This window comes from Perca flavescens, chromosome 1 (assembly GCF_004354835.1).
Source record: "Perca flavescens isolate YP-PL-M2 chromosome 1, PFLA_1.0, whole genome shotgun sequence".
Taxonomy (NCBI): domain Eukaryota; kingdom Metazoa; phylum Chordata; class Actinopteri; order Perciformes; family Percidae; genus Perca; species Perca flavescens.
Window position 1 is genome coordinate 25,255,690 of NC_041331.1, and position 27,999 is coordinate 25,283,688.

At 39.0% G+C, this 27,999-nt stretch overlaps 1 protein-coding gene across 1 annotated transcript; it reads left to right on the forward strand.

The window, feature by feature from the left end:
- adam10a (ADAM metallopeptidase domain 10a) lies at positions 1–27,998 on the forward strand. Its single transcript, XM_028603024.1, has 16 exons — positions 1–236; positions 4,263–4,413; positions 13,613–13,731; positions 14,308–14,466; positions 18,351–18,451; positions 18,729–18,890; positions 19,314–19,406; positions 19,552–19,735; positions 22,850–23,013; positions 23,144–23,327; positions 23,413–23,563; positions 23,694–23,880; positions 23,998–24,109; positions 24,242–24,462; positions 24,567–24,693; positions 24,992–27,998. Exons 1-16 carry the CDS (start codon positions 185–187, stop codon positions 25,093–25,095), a joined length of 2,271 nt encoding a protein of 756 aa, XP_028458825.1. The 5' UTR covers positions 1–184; the 3' UTR covers positions 25,096–27,998.
- The last annotated feature ends 1 nt before the right edge of the window (position 27,999 follows it).

Here is a 27,999-nt window from a genome sequence, read left to right on the forward strand (position 1 = left end):
CACCGGAAGGGAGGAGGGTCTGTCTGTCTGTCTAACTGTCTAACGTTGGGGGTGTTTGTGATGGTAGAGCTAGCTCACTAGGAAAGGCGGCTATACCTTTAAGTGAAAGAAAACGAAACAAGTAGCAATCAGCGGTATTGCTGGGTCGCATAGCTAGTTTACTGGACCTACAGGGAATTTCGATATGATTTTTGTTAATCTAATTGTCATGTTTTGCTGCCTACGAGATATTACAGGTAAGTTTGCAACTGAGTAACACGGAAAGGAAAGTGTTCAGTGTTCGTCAGTGGAGCTACCGCTAAATCGGATCAGGCAGTTGTTCTCTGGCTGCTAGCTCGTTGGCTAGTGTTAATGCTAACTATAGTATTTGGGGCTGCTAACCGGTGTTTACTCGTTAGAGTGCGTACATTGGCCAGTTAGCCAGCAGCCCGTATTAGTTGGGTATCAAGTTAATTACGTTTGGGTGGTAACGTTACAGGTTGAGTAACGTTACTCTCACAGAAAAACAGACTGTTTTTTGACAGTTACTGTGGGCTAACATTACAGTGCTAGCGTACAACAAACAAACCATTGATATATTAATTTCAAACAGACTAGCTATTTGAATGGCGAGGATGTGATATAACGTAGGGCTGGGCGATATGGACCAAAAGTCATATCCCGATATATTTTGGCTGAATATCGATATACGATATATATCCCGATATTTTTTCCGCAAAGTGAGAGCAAATGTTCAGTCAAAGTCAAAGCCAAATATGACATTGTCGCATGTAGTTTCATAGAAACCGGCTATTTCAGTGAACAGTTGCAAAATCAAAGGAATAAATAATAAACAGGTTTCTTCACCTGGTTCAATGCTCAGCTGTTCAAATAACAATAAAATGTAAACAAATGTACAAATAAATACTGTATAACAACAGGAATACCTTTTTTGAAATCAAAGCTCCATAAGGTTTGTTTTAGTTTTTTCCAACGTTTTAAATTGTTAAATTTTTCTTCCACACATTTTCAGCGCTTATTTCTACATCCCATATTTTCTGATATAGGGCTGGGCGATATAGATAAAATCAGATATCCTGATATTCTTGACCAAATACCTCGATATCGATATTGCGGCGATATATTCTAGAGTTGACAGTTGGTGCTCTCGCAAAATATCTTCACACTTAGATTTTAGATAAATAATCATTAATAATAGAACAGCTAGAACAGTCTGGTAAGTTCAGAAAAGTACATCACTTCACTGTAATGCAGCCTTTAAAACCAGGAAAAGACCCTTATGTCATATCATGATATTACGATATCCAAAATCTAAGACGATATCTAGTCTCATATCACGATATCGATATAATATCGATATATCGCCCAGCCCTAATATAACGTATAGCTAGCTAATACACTCGGAAGTTACAGACATGTTGTCAGTTGTTAGAATAATTTCAAAACAACTAGCGCTAGCTTAACATTAAGTTTAGCTGCGATGGCAAATAAATAACAACTTGCTAGTATCTGAGCTATAACGTAGATATATGATATGATCAAAATGACGCATGTTGGAAAACCTGTGTGGTTAAATGTGGATTGTGAATTTTGTGAAAATGTCTGAGTAACTCAATGTATCAGATAAACCAGGTTATCTCACTTATGACACAACTGCTGTTACATGGCCTGCTTACAGTGATGGTACATTGTAGAGAATTTTCTTGAGAAATGTAGCATGGAATTTAATCCACCATGGAGTTTTGTATTGGACAATCTTGGTCAGACTTGATGCTTGAAGGTTACAACCAACCCTCTCACTGTTTTTTTTTTCTAGTAAAAGGGTTATTTTTCCAGTACTGTTTGATACACAAGTTGACAACATTTGGCTTGCCTTGAGCTGTGGGGTGTCTGATGTGTCGTGGTAGCTGGCCTGGCCTGCCATCACCCAGCATGCATGGTAATGCAAGGCTCAGATCAGTTTTGATTCATGCTGTTACCACCCCCTCTGTTCCTGTCAGCAGTTTCCTCTCTGTCAGGAATTGCACTTCACTGATTCTCTTAAGGCTGAAACGATTGCACTGACATCATGTTGACATAACTTTTACAATGAAATCAACAGCCATATTTTTCTCAGCTTTTGTTGTCTTTTAGACAACATTTTAGCCACTACCTCTTAGTGAAGTAATGTGTTCAGGCCCAAAAAAATAGGATTGTTAAGTCTAGTCATTATTTTGTATATTTTCTTTTCAGTACAGTATTAACCAAGGGTGCCTAAGAATGAGGGGTTAGTGTAATAGGAATTAATATTAAATAATAAAGTATTATTTTTCTAAATATTTTTAATTAATCCATTTTGGTGAGTTTTAAATCGATATGTTGCAATTGCAATGACTGATTTATCAGTTAATTAAATAATGACACAAAGAACAAATGGATTCTATCAGTGATACATTTTTTAAGCAGTGTCAGTTTGAAAAAAGTTTCGAACATGATTACTTTTTATATGTGATGTGTGAGTTTTGACTTAACAGATCTGGCATAGGAAAAAAACACTTTTGTTTGTATTTCTTTAAAGCAATCACAACTGTCCGGGTTGGCGCTAAGCCCCATATGAAGCAATGGTTACCTTGCAAAATAGATTGCGGAGATAGCGGAAGGGGAGGGACATGTGGTGTGTGTGAGTGATGCGCCGAATGTCAGGCTTTATGCCAGTACTATACATCCTATGCCAGACTAACTTGAGTGAAAGCAGTTTTAAATTCTTCGTCGTTGTAAAAAAGTGTCTTTTGTTTGAAACAGCTATAGAGGAGCTGCCTGTATTTATGAGAATGTTTTTAGGAACTCTGGTTTCCTAGTTTTCAAAAGATTACAGATGGAACAGAGAGTAACCTGGTTATTTAGATGCTTGACAAGTTGCTACTGGCCATGTACAGCCACTCCCTGCTTGGGGAGTTGTGACTGCCGCTTACCAAGAGCCAGGGTCTGTCCCAGGTTTCTGCCTGTAAAAATGAAGTTTTTCCTAGCCATTGTTGCACAAAATGCTTGCTCTTGGGGGGAATTGGGGAAAATTGTTGGGTCTTTGTAAAATATAGAGTGTGGTCTAGACATCCTCTATCTGTAAAGCCCTATAGTAAATTAACAAAAAAGTTAACAAATACAGGCAATATGGAACACCTATCCCTTTTGGCCTGTTGGAGTCTCTTAGCAATGTGTGTTTTTCTACTATTTTTCTTTCATAACAAAAGGTTAGAGCGGAGTGTCAGTCCTAGCATTTTAAATGGAGCCCTTGCTAATGAACTAATTTCCAAAGGCTGCGTTTGTAGGTCACAACAGAACATTTCCTGTCATGACCCAAAACTTCAGATATTTAGTTAGAAGCATTCTGTGTTGCCTTAGGAGTGTAAAATAGCATTTAAATAGCCTGCAGCCAATTCTGTTGTCACTGCTCTTGCACAGTGACATACAGTAATACTGAAACAGGACCACGGTCACCTGATATGCATCATGTGCTCCTCATTTGCGCGTTAAAATTACTTTCTTTGTCTTTGTGAAAAGAACAAAGAAATAGTCAGTATGAAAGCCGGCAGGATTACCTCTGTGGTATCACATCAATAAGCTGAATAAGCCTGTTAAGCACATCTCGTGAGTGAGACAGCTTTGCATGATAGCTGGCCACTGTAAGAGATTCATCCCTGTTTTACCAACCTCCCTCCATAGGCCTTTTTTCATAAAAGACAGGTTGACAACTCACAGTTGGAAAGGCGCAGGTAAATAAGATTAATGATGGCTAAATTCCATTTAGCTGTTTAAGTTTCAGGGTTCTGGTGTTGTACATGCTGGCTCCCTGTCATGGCTTACTGGGACACTTGAATAGAACAGAGCCATTGTTAATATTATTAGTTAAAACTTGTGCTTTTTTCCTACTGTGACAAGTCAAAATGTCTGTGAAATGTGCAGAGATGTGCAATGCCTTGTGGATCTTATTGTAGATGTCCCAGTGTGGTTGTTTTGCTGTTGATTGCATAATGTGTCCTTTAGGAAAAAGAGCTCATTGCTGAAATATATGCTTTGATGAATGAAATGTTAGCACTTTTGTTAGTCCATAACAAGATTCACCAAACTTTCAAAACATGAAGTGATTATTTTAACTGCTGTGTCAGTCAACTTCTATATAAAATTGATGAATAACCAAGAATCATAGTAACATATGAAAGCAAAATGTTGCCCTTGCAGAAAATGTTTGTTGACAAATGTTGATGAGCCACTGAACTCTCTTTCAGGTCAGTTTGGGAACCCCTTGGATAAATATATTCGCCATTATGAGGGTTTATCATATGACACAGAAGCCCTGCACAACAGTCACCAGAGAGCCAAGAGGGCACTCTCTCCTCAAGACAGGACCGTGCACCTGGACTTCCATGCACATGGAAGGTCAGTTTAATCACACACACACAAACACACACACACACACACACACACATACATACATACATACATATATACACACACACACACACACACACACACTCACTCACACTCTCTGTCTTCCTCACTCACACTCTCTGTCTTCCTCACTCATTCACTCTCTTCTTCTGACTTTTAACCTCATACTGTGCTGCTTGAATTTTTTTTTTGTGTGCTTACTCTATGCACTTTAGTTGTGAGCACATGCTGTAATCATTTTATTAAATAGACTTACAAATAAATAATTTTTTACTTTAATTTAAAAACAATATAAAGTACCATTGGTTTAAATTACATTATCTCATCATATGGTCTTTTCATCACCACGAGAATATAAAACCTCATTTGCAAAAATAATTGGCAGGCAATGCATTGGAATGTAATAAGGATATGGAAATGTTCATTCTGTTCCCTGCGTGCCATTAGATGTGGCATATTATATTATTTATGACTTGGTTATACTAATACCTTAATGAACCATCTGGTCATAGAAAGAACTGTAGCCAAAGACAAAATACATGTTACCATAATACTGGGCAGTTTTTTTTTTAAAAATCTTTTATACCTGGTATAAAAGACACCTGCCAGTACCATGTACCAGTTCCATGCTTCTCCGAGAGCAACGGCAGCCTCATTGTGGTTACTTAAATCTCTGAAAAGACCAGACTAATCACATGAGTACAACCTGAAATCAAATCCTTCCCCTTTTTCCCTCTGACAGTGAACTCCCCTTGTATTCTTAACCACCTCATTCTGAATCTGTTTTAAATGACATGCAATTCAAGATGAGTCCTTGTCAAGGCCAAATTGTCTGATTACAGTGGTGCCACCCCTGTTTTGTAAACAGATTATTTTAGGCAGTAACACCGTTTAAATGTTCTCAGATTTGTATCAGCTGAGTTCACTTGGTATAAAGTGATAGTGGGCTGCAGCAGATTGCGTGTGAGTAAAGCATTTGGAAGAAATGTCATAAATGGCTTGCAATAGTGAACGAGTGGTGAACAAGAAATGGATCAAAATGTTCAGTGACCTGGTCGGTGATTTTGTTTTCTAGGTATGTCTTTGTGAGCCTGGGGGTTTCATTTCTACCAAATAAAGTAGAACATTTTAACTCACATTTCTGAGTCAAAAAAAGTAGAGATGCTGCATGGATCCAATGATATGGCTTAAATACATTTCTTATGTCTTTTGAGATCAAGGATATGCTACAACTCCAAGGATACATGGAGTCGTGTTTGCCTTTTTCTTACTAGACCCCAGTTTTAAGACTGCATAGTGGCTCAACACATGGCATAGAAATGTGGTCTAGCTGGCTTCCGTTGACAAACTAACAAAAGAAGGTTGTTTTACCTGCTGCCTTTAATTTGCACATGAATATCAGGTCTTTACTATCTACACACAGTAAAGAACCATTTGTCTGTTTCATTCTCATTCCTATCTGCATTTCTCTTTTACTTTTTAAATTTTTGCCACGTTAAGGAGCGTAACAATAATTTACCTCAGCAACACTGTTTTTTCAGCAAGCTCCCCCTTCTTTCCTCTTCACTTGTCTGTTGTGGGTTATCAAGGCTCTGTCACACAGATCCTTTTCCTGTGTTTTTGTGCTCTTTCCTGTCTTTTCTGGCCTGGGAGAGACAGCTGGTGCTGCTTGTATTGGTGGGGTAACCACTGCGTCATACAGCATGATCATTTGTCCACTGTAGTCTCTAAAGAGGACATAAACAATTTTGTAAAGGGGGGCAAATTAGAGATAGTTTGTAGTATAATGCAGACTCTTGGCCAAATGGACCTTCAGTGTATTTACTGTAAACAAACTCTCATGGGTGCTCTAAGTAGCAGAGGAAAGAGTAGGCGTATTGCACAAACCATGACATGTAGAAGAGCAGGCCAGATATTTTCAATGTAGAGTTCTCAAGTCCACTGAACAGGAAAAGAGTGCACAGTTAGAGATTTATTAGCAGTTAAGACAACCTGTATGAGGACCATAGACAGTATATAATGGACCATTAGACCCCATTGCTCTGGACGGAGACCAGTGAAGGCTATTAGAAGCACTTTTCCAGTGATCTCTTGCTTTACTGCGCAGCCTCCAACTGAGAGAGACAACGTAAATGTGACGTGAGCAACGTGTCTGAAAGTTGTAAGTCTTCTGGTAGCTGTGCCAAGAGAAATCTCAATCATTCCCAATCTTGCAGAGACGGAGAGCGTAGGTATATGTAAGAAGATAACATGGGCACAGGCTAATTATTGCTAACTAAAATGCTAGTTAACATTAGTAATTAAACCTAAACAGCTCATGTAAGTCGAAACTGCCTGCAAGCTTCTCCTGTACTATACGGTAATTCCTCTACTATGTGACACAATCATTAGCCTATTTTTACAAAAACGTCTGCTACGGAGCCATAGCGTGAGGTACAAGGTAATGGAGCCTTTTATACATTTTCGTGTTTCTTTAGAAATAAACAATGGACAAATAGTCTTTAAACGCTTCAGATGTAAAGTTATTTGCTGTCAAGTGACGTCAAAATGAATGCTAGTCAGTGGAATGCTAACGGGAGGTGATTGCTTTATAGCATCAAAATGGCGCCATAGGAGGTTCGAGTTCTGAAGCGAAGCTTACCCCCTTGATGAGAACAGAATAATGAGGAAGTGTCAAACTATTGCTAGTTACATAGTTATATAATAATCCCTCTGGCTGTTACATGACATTTATGACAAATATTTGGATTTTCATTGCTGTGTGTTGACGTTGACCGGGAGGGAAAGGAGGAAGTTTAGCTTCACATTATTGGCTCCAGTTATGAATGGTCCAGTTCTCTGCAGCATCACAAGGTGGACACAAGCACAGTACACAGTAGCATAGTCTTGGAACAAATGTCACCTGTGTGATGTGTTTTTTTTATTGTGTCAGAGAGACTTTGTCATCTGTTGTGTTGACTGACATCATATTGTTAGGGCTGCAAGATATGAGAAAAATGTGATATACTACCTGCGATAAAAAAACTGATATTAAAGTGTACTCAGTTCACAACAAATTGCTTGTTGAATTTAAAACAAAACAAAAGGAAATTATTTCTAACATTCTTTTATTGAACAAATTTAACATTGAATTGAATATAAAAGGCACCACTAAAAAAAAGAGTTTTTTCATTTGAAAGTTTTCTGCTGATATTTTTTTTCTACTATCAAAAAAATCTTCAGTGTCTTTTGCAATATGCTGCAGCCTTTTGCGATTACAGTATGTATATTGCGCCAGTTGATATTGCGATGACGATAAAAAACGGTGTATTCTGCAGCTCTACATACTATGCATTTTTGTTGTCCATTATAGTGATAAAGTTGGTTTTAAGATAAACCGAAGCAAGCCAGTGGTCATAAAGCTAGTATATTATACTTATATACTCACTGAATTAATGTGCAACATGTGCAAACACAGACAGACACTTTCCCCTCTACCCCAGGGCAGGGCTGTGTGGCACTATAGAGGTTTGTTGTAACAAGAGAAAAGCTTTTTTGTGTATGCCAACTCACATGATTATTTGTAGCTGGATCAGGTGATGGAACAAGGCAGGGCAGACAGTTGTCTCTGTGGAGGGCTTCTTTACAAAGAGAGATGCCAAAATGTAGTCTAGCATTGACTATGATACAATGCTGGGGGGGAAGTGACACAGTTGATAGTTCAGTTTAGTGTCCAGCTTTCCAGGAATAAGACTAATTTGTGAGATGTATTTTACCTCTTTTGTAATACATCAAGATATTTGCAATAAGAAGAGTAGGGATTGACCAATACTGTTTTTTTCAAGACACTTTAACCGATTATTAGTAGTTAATGAAACTAATAACCAATATTTAGAACCAATATGCATTCATTACACTGAAAATGAAAATCTTTAAGTCAAAATTAAGATTTTGGGATGTTACAAACTCCAACACAAAACTTTGTTTAAATGCTTTGAGCAATGATTTAACGTTATACACAGTAAAAGATAGTCAGATAGTGTTGTGGGCGGGACATTAAGTCAGACTCAGTAACGAGTGAAACCAAAGCAGAGGGACAGACACAGAGCTGTAGCAGAGCCAAAGCAGCACACTTTTTGATAAATTAACTTTATCTGTTATCAGGCAAGTAATATGCCGATACAGATAATCTGCAAACTGCCAAAAAATGGCCCGATAATCGTCCAGGACCGATATTCGGTCTATCCCTAAAGAAGAGCTCGGTAGTGTTCAGAGGCCCATCTGCTCTCTAATGTGATCATAGTTCATGTTGAGAGTAGATGCGGTGAGTAGTCGTGAGCAGATATTAACACTCAGGATGCGACCAAGATGATGTGAAAAACGATGGGCTTTTATTGTGAATGATCCAATTAAGGCCCACAGGCAAATATGATAATAGAAAAAATTAACAAAATTCAGGAAAGTAACTAAAAAGCACTTTCAAGAAAAAATAAATTAAAATTGACTTACGAGTCATAACGAGCAAACAACTTGAACTTAAACAATTGTATAAAAATGGACCTTAATTCAAGTCTCAGCACTGAGGATATACCACAGACTTAAGTCTTACTTCCTCAGTGCGCACTTCAGCTCTCTCTCTCTCTCTCTCTCTCTCAAATACCATGGCCACCTTATATAGCCTGACGCCAACCACTCAAATTGGAACATACCAACATACACAATACAGGGGTGGCTCAGGTGAGTACACCCATAAGGCTTAATACAGCCAAAATACATATAGCTAAAAATCTAGACAGACACAACATATAATTCATACAATTGTCAATGCAATTTACCACAGCCACAAGACATCTTTGTGGCTGTCAAATATAATACATAACATGTCGGTAAACTTCCTGTTAACCTGGAAGTCACAGACCCATCCAAACTCAAGGACAGCAGCAAACTTTACATAATAACAAAGAGCACATGGTAAGCACAAACCATTTTACACTCTATACTTTTACACTCAATAAACAAACATTAGTTAGCAAAGACTTAAGTGTTGTGGTGGTTCTTATAACAGGTGATGTTTGTGACAAACTGTACAGTTGTAAACAATAAATGATGTATAGATGAATATAACTAGGCCTAGATAACAAATCACCGCAGTATTAGATGTTAAAAATGGTGCACAAAACTACGGGATTAATATGGGCAATTTGACAAATGATATACAACCAATATACAAACCAAACATATAAACTCGTCAAACAAACATATGGGCAACCTCTTCACTCAGTCTTTGTAATAAAAAATAGGTAGCGTATTGCTTCCGTGACGGCAGCCACGCGCCCCGTCACAGTTCAGTTCTGTGGTATTTAAACACCGCTAATTCAAATCAGGGTAAACCTGTGTGCTTCTTTCAGTGGTGAAAGTTCAGTGCCCACGTGGTGAGCAGACCAAAAGCACCAATAGATATATAGTTATAAGTTGTGAAGTATAGTTGATATTTAAGAGATACAATACTGTTTTAAATATACATATATCGTGTAAATATTGGCCTTTTTGTAGGCATACCGTCTCTGTAGACATGGCTTGGGGCACACTTCTTTGAGCCGTGGTGCTTACTGAGCAAAGTGTATGACTGTCAGGTGCTTGAGTCAGTATGTTCAGCATTTGGGATATGTCTAAATAATTTATCAGTCAGCTGCCTGTGTGAGATGAGCATCGCGGACTTCATCCACAGCCTCTCCTCTTCCTGTTTGTTACAAATCATGTTTATTTGTCTGTAGTTTTTTTTTGTCTGGAACAGCATGCAGTGATTTTAGTTAGTAAAACCATTGACCATTTGGATTTTGTTTTTTGTTTTTTTACTGTTCAGTGATTTCTTGATGGGAATTTATTAATGTCAATTATTTCCCTTTTATATATTTTCCTAATTTTAATCCACTTTCTCATTTTTATTCTTACTTATACGTTTTGCATTCCCTCTGATCCATTGAGAAAGACTAATCTGATATGATATATGATAAGGGATGATATGGCTTAGGCTGTTGCTGTCGCTGTGATTGCTCTAGCAATTGCTGTGCCTAGGCTGTTATAATTATGGCTGTGACACATTAGTTTATAATGAGTGTAACACTAACTACAGTAGCCATATCCGTTGCATCATAGATTCAACTACAAATGCAGCCATAGTCTGAGCAATAACCATATCCACTGCGATAGCTTCACCTACCACAGCCAGGCCGAGCAGCTGTGCTCACAGCCAGTGGCTGTATACTGTTGGAGCTCAGCCTTTTGAAAGAAGTAATGAGCAATACATTCAGAATTTAAAGTGTCATGTCATCTCTCCTTTCTGTAGTATCTGCAGAGTGTTTGCCTAAACTGGCAGTGTATAACTGGATGGGACCAACACTAAATGTCCATATGGTTTAGGGGGTATTCAATATATTATTATATTATTTTATTCTTTATATTTGTATATATTTTTAAATATATGTGTAAACTTAATGCAAGGCAGAATGCATTGCAACACAGAAGTAGTTCAGAAAGAAAGATCTGTGAACCTTTGGGGGCTCCGTAAATTTGTGTTTTTCCCGAGAGGAAAAATTATTTGCGTAATGAGACTGTACATTTATTCATTGGTAATCACCCTTACACACAAAATAAAGAAGCCAGTCTGTCTTTGTGACCTAGCCCCTTTGTGTGTCAGGGGATATGCAGGGTACTTATTGTGGTTTGGTTCAAAAGGTATGTTGTAGACTGGGCGCAGTCTAAAACCGAGTCAGAGGAGATGGATTTTGATGGATGACCTCATGGACAGCGTAATAATCACTGCAGATCCCTGTTAATGCAGATTAAATTTGATATTAAAAACGGAATAATCTACTTATGGATTGATCTGTGTCTGTGACCAGCATGCCATGTAGGGCTGCCACCTCTTAGTCGATTAGTCGACTAATTGGTCGTTTTGGTTTTAGTCGACTAAGATTTCTTTAGTCGATTAGTCATTTTTTATGCTTATTCATGCTTAATTACTTATTTCCAAGAAACTTCTGAGCACATTTATGGTAAACACAAGATTTAAAGTGGTGCTTTTGCAGGATTAATTGTGGAAAAACTCAGTTTTACAGATGGTTAATTAACTACATTTATATTGTGCTTTTCTAGTCTTAACCACCTCTCAAAGCGCACAGCTCTGTCAATTAAATCAACTAATCGATTAGTCGACAAAATCGTACAATTGTTAGTCGACTTAGAATATCTTTAGTCGAGGACAGCCCTAATGCCATGGTGCTTTTGATGGGACATTGATGAAGTCATGAGGTCATATTGATTGTTGTAGTGGCCATTAATAAGAGGGGAAGAGGCCCAGAACCGTAATGGGTGTGACAGGATGAATAACAAGCAGAGGAATTTATACTAAATCTATTGCCAGATGAACTCTGTGTCACAATACTGACTTCAAAGAGTAGGTCATATTGCAGTCTCTTTTTTTTTTGTTTGAAATTTGTTTCTTCTCTTTTTTTCTTTCTGTTGCCCTTCTATTGGCTTCAGTTGAAATGATCGTCTGACAGCCGATTCCCAGTTCAGAATACATATTTTGATAGCATCAATATAGTAATTTACTTAGTTACAGAATACACATTAGGCCCAAACATTAGGCTGCTTCATGAATAATCATTTAGTGTAAGTATGTGAAGGGAACCACTGAATGGAAGATAAGTGTATAAAGTGTAGGCCAAGTGTCATAAGTGTAGCAAAAAGTTGTTTGTGTGAGCTGAGAACAGGAGTTATGAAGGAAAAAACTGAATGCTGGGGTAAGTCAATAAATCATCCTGTTCAGGGATATCCTGGACTGTGTCTGACCTTTTCAACATTATCTGCTATCTCACTTTCCCAAATATTTTCTGTTCCACTCCTCCTCACATTTTACTGTCTGTCTCTTGTGCTCAGTTTCTCTTGGTTTTACTCTATTAATGTTTTCATGAACTCATTCCTGCAGTGTAGTAAGTCTGCCTTTACATCCTTAGCCCTTTTTCTCCTCCTCAATACACTTGCTTCTGCAAAACATCTGTTTAAGTAGACCTTAAAGGTGTGCCATGTCCTGAGCTGCTTGGAGGGAAATAACCCTCTACATTTGCCACACAGACCTTAATGGGGCATTCACTGATTTTTACATAAAGGCTAGTTTACTTGTCATGGGGAGTGCTCCTCAGCCTGTGACTTTCCAAAGTCTGAAAAAATAACCTTGTTGATGACATAACATTATCTTATGTTGGGCTTTGAGAGAAAATGTCTAACCGATAGCTTATGTTACCAACTGGAGGAGTTTAAATGACATGGGCCTTTACCAGGCAGCAAAATGTACTATTGGTTGTGGGAAGGACTGTGTGTAGGACTCAGTGTTTTGTAGCTTGACCCATACTATGGATTAAAAACAATACATAAATGATTAAAAACAGACGGCGACTACACTTGTATGCTTCTTAAAAAATTATTCCTGCCTAACAATGCCTAATCTCAGGTTATATGAGGCTACAACCTGCCCATTAAAGGACAGGTGATTAAAAGAGCTCCAGACCACTTAAAAAACATTTAGACAGTTGACAGTTCATCTACAAATTTCCCTAAAATGTGTTTTGCCTTGTTGCGAATTGTGCTAATGTAAGAAAACAAAAATGGTGCAATCCATAAAGGGTTCAGTATGAGGTAGCGATGTGAACACCATTTGAGTCCTCTGGAGGAAGCTTCACAGCTTGAGACCAAGCCATGTGATTACTAAAGAGAGTCCTGGTGAAGAATATTCCTCTGAAATACTCCCTACAATGCCTGAGGTTTCTGGGAAGCTAGTGGCTCATGTGCACCTCATGTGATGCTTGTCTTTTTGTCTTTGACATCATGGTTATGTTAATGAGAAGATTATTTATAAAAAAGAAAAAGTAGTAAGGCTGTGCTTTCCCTCATGGCACAATTCTTCTAACTCACTGAGCACAGCAATACTGAGCAACAACCAGTACAGCAGTATTGTGAAGCTCAGTAAAATTGCGTGAAAGATGCTGCTTTTTCTGCTAAATTCCTTGTGTGCTGTCTCAGCTTTCCAGTGTGTCATCCTTTTTATATTAAAACTTTATGGTGAGAACATGACATTAACAGTGCCAGGGTTAAGGGTGTGTCAAGTGTTTAATGCTAATTACACATGTTCTCCTATTCTTCTCTTTAGACATTTTAACTTGCGGATGAAGAGAGATACAACTCTATTTTCACCAGATCTCATCATTGAGGTATCAGGAGAGGTGGAACCCATTGATACATCACATATTTACAGTGGAGAAATATTTGGTAAGTCCAGCTGTCACACACCACATCCTGCGGCAGAAGCGCAGTTCTTTTCTAAGGAAATGTCTCTAATATAATTACGGTGCTTTTATTTTTCTGCATAATCATTTTTCTTTGTATCATCCCTACGCAATCCCTTATATCATCTCGTGAGTGACTTCTCAAACATTTCAACTGAGGAGACAATGTTTCCATCTACAGCATTATGGAACATTGTATGTGTGAGAGGAAAAGGTTGTTTTTGGCCAGTATTTATCACATCACAAACGAATACACACAGGACATACTTTGACTTTTTATCCAGTTTTTCCCTTCTGCTCTTAATCCCTTCCCTTCCTGGACGTCTTCCTGCTGCCCTCCAGCAGAGTTTAAATAAACAAGAGAAAAAACTGTTTGGTTTGTCCTGTTTTGATCAGTGTTTGTGAAACAAAGGGAAAGGGGACCTAAAGTATTCTTCAGATCAGATGTGTTTCATTGTTTATTGGGTTTGGAAGGATTTTACTTTGATCTTCAGTTTCTTTACAGACAAATACTATGGTTTTTCTACCTCTGCTCATCCTCATCCTCTTTGTGCTTCAGGTGAAAAGGGCACTCTGACCCATGGCTCCGTGGTTGATGGGCGCTTTGAGGGCTTCATTAAAACCCACCAAGGAGTGTACTATGTTGAACCCTCGGAGAGATACCTAAAGAACAAGAATGTGCCCTTCCACTCCGTCATCTATCACGAGGATGATATCCGTAAGTACCTGCCATTGCACTTGCTTCACTGAAAGACACTATGTGGTCTAAAGGTAGTTCATGTCCACATAATAAGCACACCTGTCGGGAAAGATGCAACTTTCTTTCCTTTAGATATGCCACAAACATGTGGCTTGTTCGTTGTAGTACAAGTACTTTTTAACAGGAACCTTTTTGAAATGCATCATTGTAGGAATGTGTTTGCTGAAGATTTTTACCTGACTTGTTCTATGTAAAAATTAATGGTATATTAAAAGAAAAATAATGTTGGGGAGAAGGTTATGTTTAACAGGCTGGTATCAGCAGGATTTGGCTCTGGGTCCTGGCCATGGTAGCCTGACAAGCCAGACCCACATCAAGATGTTGGGTCTGGGAACTCACCATTGACGGAGCTCAATCTGAGGGGCGGGATAAACGGTTGTCTTTCAAATTCCCTCTGCACGCAATAGGATAGTGCTACAACCAGGCAGAGCAACGAAGAAGGTAGCGAAGCTAGTTGATAGATTAAACTTTTGCCGTATCCGTTCGGCAAAACTCAGAACACATCTTCCTTTTTTAAGAATGATTTCAGTGTCGTTCTTTTCTCAAAGAAAAGCTTAACTCCAAGTCTTTCAGAAGACCACTGTTCCCAGCAGCAGCCACAAGCCCGCCCACCGACTCTATACACGATGTGATTGGCCTGACTAGAGTTTGTTTTTTCCAGCTCGCAAGTCAACGGAGAGTGCCTAGACCCCCCTGGCTGCAAATTAAATTTGCTGCCACTAGGGTGTATCTAGATTTCTAGGCTAGGGCCACGTACAAGTTGTTCCAGTATTGGAGCACGATACAACAAAGGTATGACTTATATCCGTTAATGTCAGACTACAACCAATTGATAGATGCTCAGACAGGCAAGGTGGGGTTGTGGGTAAAAACAATCCAGCGAGTTGAGAGTCATGATTCCAGCTCAAAGAACCACATTTAGCAGACAGGCAGTAAGTCTGATATGAACCCCGCCCTGGTTTTGGGCTGGCTGATACACTGCACTCTGTCCTGCTGAGTGCTTCTCTGGAAAACACACACACGCACACGCATAAACACAAACATAGGCAGATCCTCTTGAACTGCTGAAGGACATTTAAGCAAATGTATTTGCAAATTAGCATAGATATGGGGAAGTCATCCACCCACAGCATGTCATTCTGTCAGTAGTGACGGAGAAGAAGCTGGTTGGACGGAGCAAAAGGTTGCAGGTGAAATTGAGGAAAAGTCAAACCCACTAGATAAAGACATTTTTTGTTTGTTTTTCTTTTATAACTTGGGTCATTTCATTCCTGCCTTTTATTTTCCCAGTCAGTTCTGATTTGGCAAGATGTGTCTGCTTATCACTGCTGAGTACGGGTGGAATGTGGTGCACACTTACAAACTTGTTTGTAATTATTAAATTACAAGTTCATACCATCCCACATGCACCTTAATGCACAGTGACAGTGGGGTTTTCAGGTGGCCCCTCCTCACATCTACATTAAGTAAATGGTCACAGACAGAAGAAAAAGACACACTGTGCACTGTTATTTTGATATCCTAGTGAAATGAACTGAAAATAATTGCTGAAAAATGCATTTATTAACATAAAGACCTATTCTCTACACCTCTGCTTTAAAAAATATTCAGGTCTTTTAAGATGGTTGAAATGCATCCTAACTTTAGACTATTTTAAAGTGTTCATATTATGCTTTTTGGCTTTTTCCCTTTATTATGTTATATATCTTTTTGTGCACGTTATAGGTTAAAAAAGTGAAAAAGACCAAAGTCCACCCCAAAGGGACACTGTTCACAAACTGCTTCTAACAGCTATATTGTAGTCCAGCCTTTACTTCATTTTAAGCAAGTATTTAATAAATTAGAAACTTTCAACATAATACACAGTAAAAGAGGTGAAGCTGTAGTGGAGCCAAAGTAGCTTACTTTTTAATTAATTAACTTTATTGTTATCGGTCAAATAAAACGGCGATACATATCTGCAAACTGCCAAAAAACAGCCGGATAATCGGTCTATCCCTCATTGAAACCTACATCATCAGAGCACATTGATTTTTTTTTTTTTTTCATATAACAGTCTCTTAAAATGATGTAAAACACTTGCACACTATTGCGACACCGCATTGTTTATTATTGTTCAAGTAATTTGGAGTTTTGGCTGCTGACCCTCAATAAACTTAATACTTCATGGCACATTCAATAAACATGATCTATTCCTCGTTATTAGTCTGTTTGTTCATACCTCCTTTATCTGAAATAACCTTCTTAGAGATGTAGGGAAACTTTGAATCATACTTTCTTTGACGTGGGATTGCCATATGGGTGTGGCCAGTAGTGAACTGTGTTGTGGTTATCAGCAGAGTAGGTGATTGTATATTGTAAGACTGATCCCACCTTGTTTTTGTGATCCAGTAAAGACAGCTGCTGAAGCCAGATGGCAATGCTGTAGTGGGACACAGATTCATATGTTGTTGCTGAAATGTGTATTGTTTATATGAAACAAGCAGTGACTTGGTACACTGTGCGCAGTCTGGGTATGAATGCCGTGGAGATTGTAATTGTGTGAAAATACTGTGAGAATTCCCTTAGTAGTCTATTAATGTAACACGGCAGCGTTGTTTGACATTTGTTGATCTGAACTGGTTGAACCAAAAGACTGGAAATTATATTCATATTGTAGGACATAGAGTTAGTTTCGAAGCCCCATCCCATTTGCCCTTCAAAATTCAATGCAGTGTGTGTACTAGCTTGGAGAAAACGTTTTACACAGCAGTTGTAAATTGGAATAAGGCTGGATTGAACAGAGAAGCAATGTTTTCAGTTGGTAGAAGCAGAGAAAAGTGATATTGCTCAAGCTTTTTATTCAATGCAGCTACTCTTACACCCTGACTCACTGTGATTTAGGTCTTTGACTCCTAACTTCGTTATTTGAATATAATTTGAATATTTTAAAAATTAATGATATTCGAACAAATATTAGCCAGCCCTTAATATTCGAACCAGTTATGGGCATTATTTTTTGTAAATGTGTTTGCTTGTAAACGTTTTCAATTCAGATTCCGAGGCTTTTTCATGCATTTCAAAATGTAACTACACGTCGCGGCGACGCACGTCGCTCGGCCGTGGCTTGCATTTCCCCCGACTCATTTCCTGGTTCTCCTTCTCCATAAACAACGTGAAATCAAGGAGAGGGTTAACTGTTCCTGCTACAGATGTCTCACCGTGAAACAGAAAGAACAGGGGAGACGCTTTGTTCCTCTCACTATGACTCTAGAGTCAGTACTCACTCTGAAGCTACCGGTCAATCACCGTCCGTCTCTCACTCTAACACACACACACACACACACACACACACACACACACACACACACACACACACACACACACACACACACACACACACACACACACACACACACACACACGCCAGCTCGACGCACACACCAGCGCACAAGTAGAAACATCAGACCACTTACGTAGGCTAGGGTGAAAGCTCCGAACTTGTCGAACCTGTCGAAAGCATACTGTTTGTGTTTAATCCAGGGTCTGACTTTACATTTTTTTTTAAAACAGTCATGGAAGTGTGTTTTTCTTCTGAAAACATCATTGCCTGCCGTTGACTGATACACTGCCCTCTGGTGGACAGAACATCTAGGTCTTACTGAAGGCATTTAATGGTCAAAATATTATTAATAAATATTCTAATATATTCAAATATTAATAAACAAACAAACTTTGAATATGATTTTTGGGCAAAAGTTAAAGCCCTACTGTGATTCACCTTTTCCAGTCCACCACACATGGTTCCATGATGCAGTGTAAGCCCTTCACAACCATTCCTTTATCTCCTCCTTATCTGCCAGATTATCCTCATAAGTATGGCTCAGAGGGCGGCTGCGCTGACCACTCAGTGCTTGAGAGGATGAGGAAGTACCAGGCATCTGTAGTAGAGGAGCCACTCAAAGTAAGTGCCTGCATCATAACAAAGCCCCCTCCTTTCAGCTCATAATTAAGCACACAGATGGATAAGGCTTGTGGGATTAAAACGATTTTACCTCATATGGAACCTACCTTACACTACCAGTAAGAGCATGTGTATATATTTAGTACCAGTGTACACGCCTTCCATCTAACACCTGATTATTTGCAATGTTGAAGCCAGGCTCAACTTTTTAAATACGGCAATGTGTCCCGACTCCATCTCCCTTCCGTTTGATCCTGATGGGGGTTTTTTTGTACAGGGGGTGAACAGTGTGTCGGAGGAGGAGGAGAGCTCCCAGGGTCCTGTTATTCTGAGGAGAAAGAGGGCAGCGGCGAAAGAGAAAAACACTTGCCAGCTCTTCATCCAGACTGACCACCTCTTCTTCAAATACTATGGCACAAGAGAGGCTGTCATTGCCCAGGTAAGCACACAGTGTGTACACACTAAAGTCTGGAGGCCTCTTGCTGGCACCCAGGGTGCAAAATTATCTTTATTGTTCACCAGCCAAATGGCTAGTGAATGTTCAAATTTTTCAAGGCACTCAGTAGATTATCATTGTTTTTTTGGCTGGTGAGTGAAGCAGATCTACCAGCCACTTGCATATTTTACCAGCATTTGGCTGGTCAGGTGCTAATTTTGTACCCTGCTGGTATCAAATCTAAGAATTACTTAAAAATCTAATTAGCAGACATGTCACAGAGTCACCCTTTTTGTCAGAAATGGCAGCCTCTGGAAATGTGACAAAGCTAAGTGTCATATATATGCATAAATGCATGATATGTTGCTTTTTCCACTGCTGCATAGTCCTTACTCCACTGTCACTTCACCTTCACTTTCTTTGCAGATATCCAGCCATGTAAAGGCTATTGACTCAATTTACCAGGCCACAGACTTCCTGGGCATCCGAAACATCAGCTTCATGGTAAAAAGGATCAGGGTGAGTTGAATCTCAGTGCTGCAGAATCAGTTTATACATCAGCTGGCCGGAAAGGAATCAAGCTGCTAATATGAGTGAAGAAGTCTGCTTTATCTGTTAATCTGTCAGTGTAAGGGTGTCTTGTGTCCAACTCTCCTTTATTCAGATAAATACTACCAACGATGAAAAAGACAAAACCAATCCGTTTCGCTTTGCCAACATCGGAGTGGAGAAGTTTTTGGAGCTTAACTCTGAGCAGAACCACGATGACTATTGCCTAGCCTATGTCTTCTCTGACCGGGACTTTGATGATGGGGTTCTTGGCTTGGCTTGGGTTGGGGCACCTTCAGGTTGGTACACAACATAAACACACACACACACACACACACACACACACACACACACACACACACACACACACACACACACACTCAAATTTTTGAGAGCGAAGTAAGGCCTTTATTAGGAAAGGAAAAATCATTAACGCACTAATCTTCTGCATTACCAAGGTACATCACAAGGTATCAACCTAAATATAACATTTACCTTTCACAAAAAGGCTTCCAAAGCAATTGGTATAGCAACACAAACATTCTGGTCAGTCTGGTCATTGAAGAAAGAATTGATTAGAACGTGTTTTTGTTATAGTCATTAATAACCTGCTAATATGTTGAGACTTGGGTGCAGGGGTCAAAGGGGAACTTTAATGACCTGAACAAAATACAGCTTGGACTGGCCATGTGCTGCTGCAATACTTAGCTAAAGTGGATAAAAGTGGCTGAAATTGAACACACATTACCTCATAGTGACAATCACTTGGGTCAGTCACTCATTAAATGTGTATCTCCTAATGTGAAACAAGGTAGAAATGGGGCATGGAGGAAATTGTGTTATAGGAGTAACTGGTTAGTATCCGAGTTTAATTGAACACATTCTGATACTTTATATATCGTGAATGATACTAAATAAATCTAATATTAGATTATATTTGTATGTGGTAATGAATGCCAGGTGCAATGCGACCTCTGTCAGGATTCATAATATGTTCTTCCCACAAAAATATATAAACGGATTCTTTCCTCACAGGCACAACATGTATGAATGGTAGTAATGGTGGGTTCTCCTTCCTATTCCTTTTGAATAAGTTCAGACACCACCATTTCAACATGATACAGCAACAAACGCAGACAATCAATATGGGCAAATTGGCAATGCTGTAAGCTGAAAGAATCGATTGAGGACAAGAGATGGAGAGGAGAATGGGCTGCAGTGAGCTGTGGTGTGATTATTTGAACAAAGAGAGGCTAGAACGAGCAGCCATCAGGGATACTGAGCTACACAAGACCACACACACACACACACACACACACACACACACACACACACACACACACACACACACACACACACACACACACACACACACACACACACACACACATATACATGCAGTGAACAAACGTATAATGTGCAGCCATAATACATACTGCACTTGCACATAATGGATACATTGTTTATTGCTTTGTTTCTGTGCGGCTAAAAGCTGAAGTTTCCTCCTTATGACTGGGTTTATGGATGATGGAAAAAACAGAATCACTGCTTATTTTTTTAAGTGGTTTCCAGGGTTTTTTCAAGTTGATCTTATTTTTGCCATTTTCATAATTCAGTTTACAGAAAAAGCAGGAAATTCATCACATTTAAATTCATAGTTTTGTGGTTTTTAAAGGGGCTGTACTCGACATTCAGAACATTAATATACTCGTAAACAAATTATGCTATGTAAAGATAAAGTGGAGTAATGGCGTCCTGAGCTCTGTGTCTGTTGTAATCCGAGCTTCTCTGTTCTTTGTTTTGATAGCGGTCTGTGGGAGCTGTTTTTCAGTATTTTGAGTACCTTTAAAAAAACATTATTATTCTTTACAATATGTATCTTAATTTCCTTCATTACATATATTCGTATGAGGCAATGCATTGGGGCAGTTATAACAGGCATGTAAGGTTATACATTTTCAAATCACTTGGCTTACTTTTCACTTTTTTGTTTACCTTTTGGTTAGTTTATACATGACCATACAGACTTGTAGGTGTATAACCTGTACATCAATGATTATGTTTTACTTGTTAAAACCTAAGTGGGGCTCATAATCCTCAGTGATAAAGTTGTGTCTAATTGTTTCAGAATCTTTACATGGATGAAAAATTATAATATTGTTATTGGAGTGACCATTTTAAATATATCTCTCTTTCTCTGTTACATATTGTTCTTCTGCTGATGCAGTTGGTCTGTGTTTGGCATATAATATTTTAATGGTTCCTGTTCCTCATTATTGAAGTTGATGTTTTTGTGACCAATTTATCTTTAGTTCAGGCACCAAGCTTTTGGCTACTTTATAACTTTGGCTCACATTTTCTAAAAGAGAAAGATCATTTTAGTAAGACGTAACGTGCGTGTGCGTGTGCGTGTGCGTGTGCGTGCGTGTTACCTGCTAGGGTAGCTGGCTGCAGGATTCAAAGGATCACTTCACCTAACTCTTAACACCATGCCCCTCAGGAACAAACATGTATGGGATTGAAGCCAATTTAACCTATTTGATGATTGTTAACTTCAGTCTGCGACAGTAAAATAACCCAGTGTTAAAATTAGGGTTGGGCAACGATTAAAAGTTTTAATTGCATGATTTCCCTGATTAATCGCAATTAATCACATTGTTATACGCAAAATCCAGTAATTAATTCAAAAGTAGTGTATAGCGCAATTTTATTTTAAATGTTGTGCCATATGAACAAAAGTGCCATAAGATTTGTTCTGCAAACACTTAGCACTCATCATTTTGTTAATACAGTAGCAGATAAATAAAATATTTAGTGTAAATCTCAACTTAAACAATGTAATCAAAGCAAATGCAAAATTAAAGCTTATTGCCACTGTTTGTTATAAAAAACTGCCCACAAAATCCTGAGCCACAATTATAACATTAAAACTGTAACTCCGAGGTAATTATGGTTACCCAGTGATGTCCAGTAGTCCCCAGTGAGAGTAACAGCGGGTGCACGTTGTAAAGTTGTCACTTTTGGAGTCCTCTCCTTTTCATACAACTCTTGTATTCTGCTTGTGATGGTGCGAGGGAATTTCATGCCTGCTGTCATTTGTTGCGATTCTTGGAATGTTTCTCTTTTTTGATTCTTTTCTTTTCCGGTTCCTGTAAGCGCGGCAGCAGTCAGCACAGACTTTTAAAAAATAAAAGCCTGTGAGCAACAGACTTTTACAATAATAAAAGCGTTAATGCGCAATAAAATAATTGTCGGCGTTAATTAATTAATGAGTTAACGCGATAATAACGCGTTAACTTGCCCAGCCCTAGTTAAAATACGAATAATTGTCTCTGTGAAATGTTGTCTAGTATTTAAATTGTACATCAATCCATTCTGCTCATAAATATATATTTTTTATTCGCCTGCCACAGGAAGCTCTGGGGGCATCTGTGAAAAGAGCAGACTGTACTCTGATGGAAAGAGGAAGTCTCTGAACACTGGTATCATCACTGTGCAGAACTACGCCTCCCACGTCCCTCCCAAGGTGTCACACATTACCTTTGCTCATGAGGTTGGGCACAACTTTGGCTCTCCAGTAAGTACTGTGATTTAAAACAATGGCTTTTTTTTGCAAGTACACTTCTTTCTCTTGTCAAGTTCTGCAATCTATTATATGAATCTGTCTCTCAAGTCTCTCTGCCCTTTACTTGCCTACTGTTTTACAGCATGACTCAGGGATTGAATGCACCCCTGGAGAGTCTAAATTGCAGAACCAAAAGGAGCAGGGAAACTACATCATGTATGCCAGAGCCACATCAGGGGATAAACTCAACAATAACAAGTTCTCAATCTGCAGCATTCGCAATATAAGCGCTGTTCTGACGAAGAAGAGAAATGACTGTTTTGTTGGTAAATTCTCTCTTATGAACATATCTGTTCCTGTCTGTGTTGTGTGTGAGAGATTATGTCTTCATGCTGTTGTCTGTGTGTACAGAGTCTGGCCAGCCTATCTGTGGTAATGGACTAGTGGAAACTGGAGAAGAGTGTGACTGCGGCTACAGTGATCAGTGTAAAGACATCTGCTGCTATAGTGCCAACGAAGGGGAGGGCCTAAAGTGCAAACTCAAACCTGGAAAAATCTGCAGGTCAGATGTGATTAGCATGCCTTTCTTCAGTCCTGTAATTTGTGAAATAATTATTTAGCAAACATATTTCTGTTAATAGCATAGTATTTGTTTGACTTGTGATTACATATTTGTAATTCTTATTCTGCAGTCCCAGCCAAGGCCCATGTTGCACACAAGAGTGTACTTTCAAGGGCGCGAATGAGAGTCCGTGCAGACTGGAGTCTGAGTGCGCCCAAGAGGGCAAGTGCAATGGAGCTACTGCTCTGTGTCCTGCCTCAGAACCAAAGGCAAACTTCACCTCTTGCCATTCTGAAACACAAGTCTGCCTTAATGGGGTATGTTACTATTAGTTGCCCTCTTGCTGTTCCGTGTGTGGTATGTACTGTTTTGTGAGCTTGTGTTTGTATAAAAGGTTTTGAAAAGTAAAATTTTTTTTTACTTGTTTGGACCAGGTATGCTCTGGTTCCATTTGTGAGAAGTATGGTATGGAGGTATGCACCTGTGCCAGCCAAGAGGGCAAGGATGAGGCAGCTGAGCTGTGCCACGTGTGCTGCATGGAGAAAAGTGAGTGACTGGCTGCAAAACACACAATCTCAGTAGTAATATTAAGCTAGAATGATGTGATGACATCAATAGTTGTCAGGACTGAGTTATTGTCAGTATCTCAAAGGTCACTCCCTCTCCTTCTGCCCTCAGTGAAGCCCAACACCTGCAGCAGTACAGGCTCAGAGAAATGGGCCCAATTTTTCAACAAGAAAACCACAACCCTGCAGCCTGGCTCACCCTGCAATGACTTTAAGGGCTACTGTGATGTGTTCATGAGGTGTCGTCTGGTGGACGCCGACGGGCCTCTGGCAAGGCTTAAGAAAGCCATCTTTAATGCAGAACTCTATGAGAATATTGCAGAGTGGATAGTGGTGAGTGTCTTAGTACAAAGCAAAGATCCATCAACACAATGGCACACATACATATAGAAACTATTTCTATTCAGATACCCTTTAATATATCCTCTGTTACCCAGGCTCACTGGTGGGCAGTGCTGTTGATGGGCATCGCTCTTATTATGCTAATGGCCGGCTTCATCAAGATTTGCAGCGTCCACACCCCCAGCAGCAACCCCAAACTGCCCCCACCAAAGCCACTGCCAGGTACAGTACATCATATGTGTCTATCTTGACATGTATGTTCACATGCACCCACTTTAGATGGATAATTTAGTGCAGATTTAGACGATCAATGTTACATGTTGATAGACTTTGTTGTTGTTTGTGATGGGGGGGTCTTGAAATGTGACTATTCTGTTTTAGGATTTCACATGTTATTGCTATGTTTGCCTCATCTTCTACTGTGGGCACCTTTCTGATGGTGTAGAAAAGGTGCAGCATTAGTTTCTAGTGTTCATTGTCCTTTTTCTTTGAGCCTCACCGAGATGTTGATGTCCCGTAGGTACACTGAAACGGAGGCAGCAGCAAGCAAACCAACAGGCACAGGGCCAGCGCCTCCCCCGTCAGAACAGAGAGAACTATCAAATGGGACAGGTGAGACGCTGAGACGCTGGCCTTCTCTTTGCCTTGGTCTTCCTAGTGCCTACAATGGGAGCACTTCACTCCAAAGAGTTACCTTTACCACATATTGCGAAATTCAAAGAACTTGCAACTGGATTGATTTCAATGGACAAAGCCCAAAGTGGTTTTTTTTGGGCCTAACAAACTCACTCAGCACCTCTGCTCTGAGAGCCAGATTAGCAGAGGTTCACACAGCTTTTATAAGAAATAAATAACTTTTCCAAGGAAAGACAGGAGGAGAAATTCACTGATCTCATGTGGTCTTAATCTTTGAATGCTTTTTTTTTTTTTATATATATATACAAGAATGGAGGTGAGAGAAGCAGCTTTGTGTTAGAGTCACCCTTCTCTGTCCTTTATCTTTGCTACCTTTTTCTTTTCCTGTTCTTCCTCTTTGAAGTGCTGCCATCATCAGCACGATGGCAGGACTGCAAGTCACATAGGTATTTCAATTTTCAATCAAAATCCTGCATTGAGACATTGAGTTGGAAGAAAACTCATTTTTTTGCCAATGTTATTAGATTGTTTTAAATCAAAGCACCATCAAAAGCTTGTTATTTCTAAATCATGTTCTTTTAGTGTTTAATTACAGATGTTCCGGTAGGTTTTTTTCTGTTTTAAATTAAATAGATTTTCTTTATGATGAAGATTATTTACTATTTAATTCACTTTCTCAGGATTAATAAAACAACGGCAAACAAGTGTATTGAGTGGAAAAGTTGGCTGCATGCTTATTTTATGGTAAAATCCCTCCTGGTTGAAACCTGCACAGAAGGTATGACCCTAGCTGCCGTGGGATGACCGGTTGTATGAAATTAATGTAGATAAATGAGCTTAATAAGATTATTGTGTCATCTGTTATCAGATGGAGGGCCTGTGGAGGGGAGGTTGATCATCTGGATATGTATTGTTATTTGGTTTCGCAGCTGTTTACATATAGAGATATAGTCTGGGGATGAAATAAATGGTGAGATAATAGCTTTTTATCAACCTGATTGTATCACGCTTTTCTTCTGTCATAGCTGTTTTTCCCTCACTTGTTGCTTTGGCACTGATTTGTGACACTGACACATTTAAAACAACCACTTTGTGCCACAGAGTGCGTCTTCACGTTTAGAGTAAGCAAAACTTAACTGTGGGGTCGAAGAAGCCTGCCTATAATATGAGAAGTTATTACAGAAAAGAAGTGTCCTCTTGTGATTGTTCTGCCCACATTTTCACTTGTGTTCTGTCCATTTTTTGAATTTCACACACTGGCAGTTGTTTAAGAAATGACACAATCTGTTAAAACCACTCAAAAGCAGTTTGATCCTCTCTGCCACTGTAGCCAGATGAGGAACATTTCTGGTTTAAATGTGATATTGATTTTACTTGCAGTTCAGATTATTTGTACATTGTATGTCGTTGAATTGAATCAATTGAGGAAAACTAAAGCTTCTCATTTTAGCGTTGCTTTGTTGCTGCTGTTAACAGATATTTACCAGAGCGAACAATCACTATGTGTCAGCCATCCACCGCTGTTCTGTCCTTTCTTTTTCTCACGGGATTTTCTCAAGGAACTTTGTTCCCATGTTACAACCTCCTAGTTTGTGTGATTTCATTTAAAATGTGCCTACTCAGAGCAGTGTGACTGAGGTTGGTGTACTAGTGTGTATCTGATCTTTACCAAGGCTGAAAGCATTCATGAGCTGGCAGTTTTTCCAAGCACCGTGATCAGTTTGGACTGCTGAAATTGGAAATGTATTGGAAAGGATGTGGTTCAGGACTTGGCAATGTTTAATAATCATCTTAAATGTAAGTGATGATTGATATGTCAAAGTCAAATATTATAAATTTTCATATTATAAGCCACAATTTGTTTCAGATTTTTTTGCAAGATTATAATTAGTGTTTACTGTGTATAATATTCTTATTTTGCCCGGCTCTAATTTGGCTTAACTTGAGTTTTCAGTCGTCTCCAACCAGATTAAATTTGGGTCAACTTCACTGACAGGTGGATGAGAGTGCAGAAGAGTTACTGGCAGAATATAAAAATATAAATATGTACAGTTTCTTAAAATTATTTTAGGAGGGAACTGTGTGGAGCAAAGACAGACTTATTTTTTTTTTCCTTACCCTTCCAAAAGAGTTGTATGGAGCACAACTCAGCATTGTTTTCTGTGAAAGGTGTAAGGATGTTGCGTCATCGATCAGATAGATTCTATGCAGAGTATCACATAGCTTAACGGCAAACAAGTTAGCCTCTTCACAGAGAAATGCCTTCAATGTTTTCTCTTAAATGGGTACATGGAATATTCTCTTGTGTTTTCATGACAAAATAGTTACTCATGTGTATGTGTTGCAGCAAAGTTTCTGAACAGACAAAAATGCAATCCTCTGTTGCTTCTTTTACTGATTTTGTTTGGCTTTCTGGTGCTACTGGTAGTGCTTTTTCTTGGGTCGGAGCTTAAAGTGTATTTTTCATTATCTTGGGCACATTTTAAAGGTGTGTGTGTGTGTGTGTGTGCGTGCGTGTGTGTGTGTGATCATCCTTAACTATTTTTGTAGATCTGGTAAGATATGGACAATACTGGGTGTGTGAGGAGATAATACTTAATGGGAAATGTTTCTGTCTTTCACATGTGTTGCTAAGTTGTTGAGAAAATGTGCACTCAAATGTAAGTGGTGTAAACGGAGAATGCAAAAATGGTAACGTTTCAGTACTACTGTCTGATTTTAATGTCTCTTGTGTTTTATACAGTGTCTCCGATGGTCTTTTTTTTGTTTTGATTTACTTTGTTCCATTTCCCTTTCTGCTTGAAAATCTGACTAAATTTGCAAAGGTATGTGCAAAAATATAATTTCTTTTGAACTACTTGAAATGCATTAATAAATCAGAGTTGATCAAAT

Bases quoted from the DNA above. Each gene is read 5' to 3' on its own strand.
- adam10a (XM_028603024.1), top strand. From the start codon at position 185: ATGATTTTTGTTAATCTAATTGTCATGTTTTGCTGCCTACGAGATATT. The intron at 237-4,262 runs GTAAGTTTGCAA...ACTCTCTTTCAG, and splicing joins CTGCCTACGAGATATTACAG to GTCAGTTTGGGAACCCCTTG. The intron at 23,564-23,693 runs GTCAGATGTGAT...CTTATTCTGCAG, and splicing joins AAACCTGGAAAAATCTGCAG to TCCCAGCCAAGGCCCATGTT.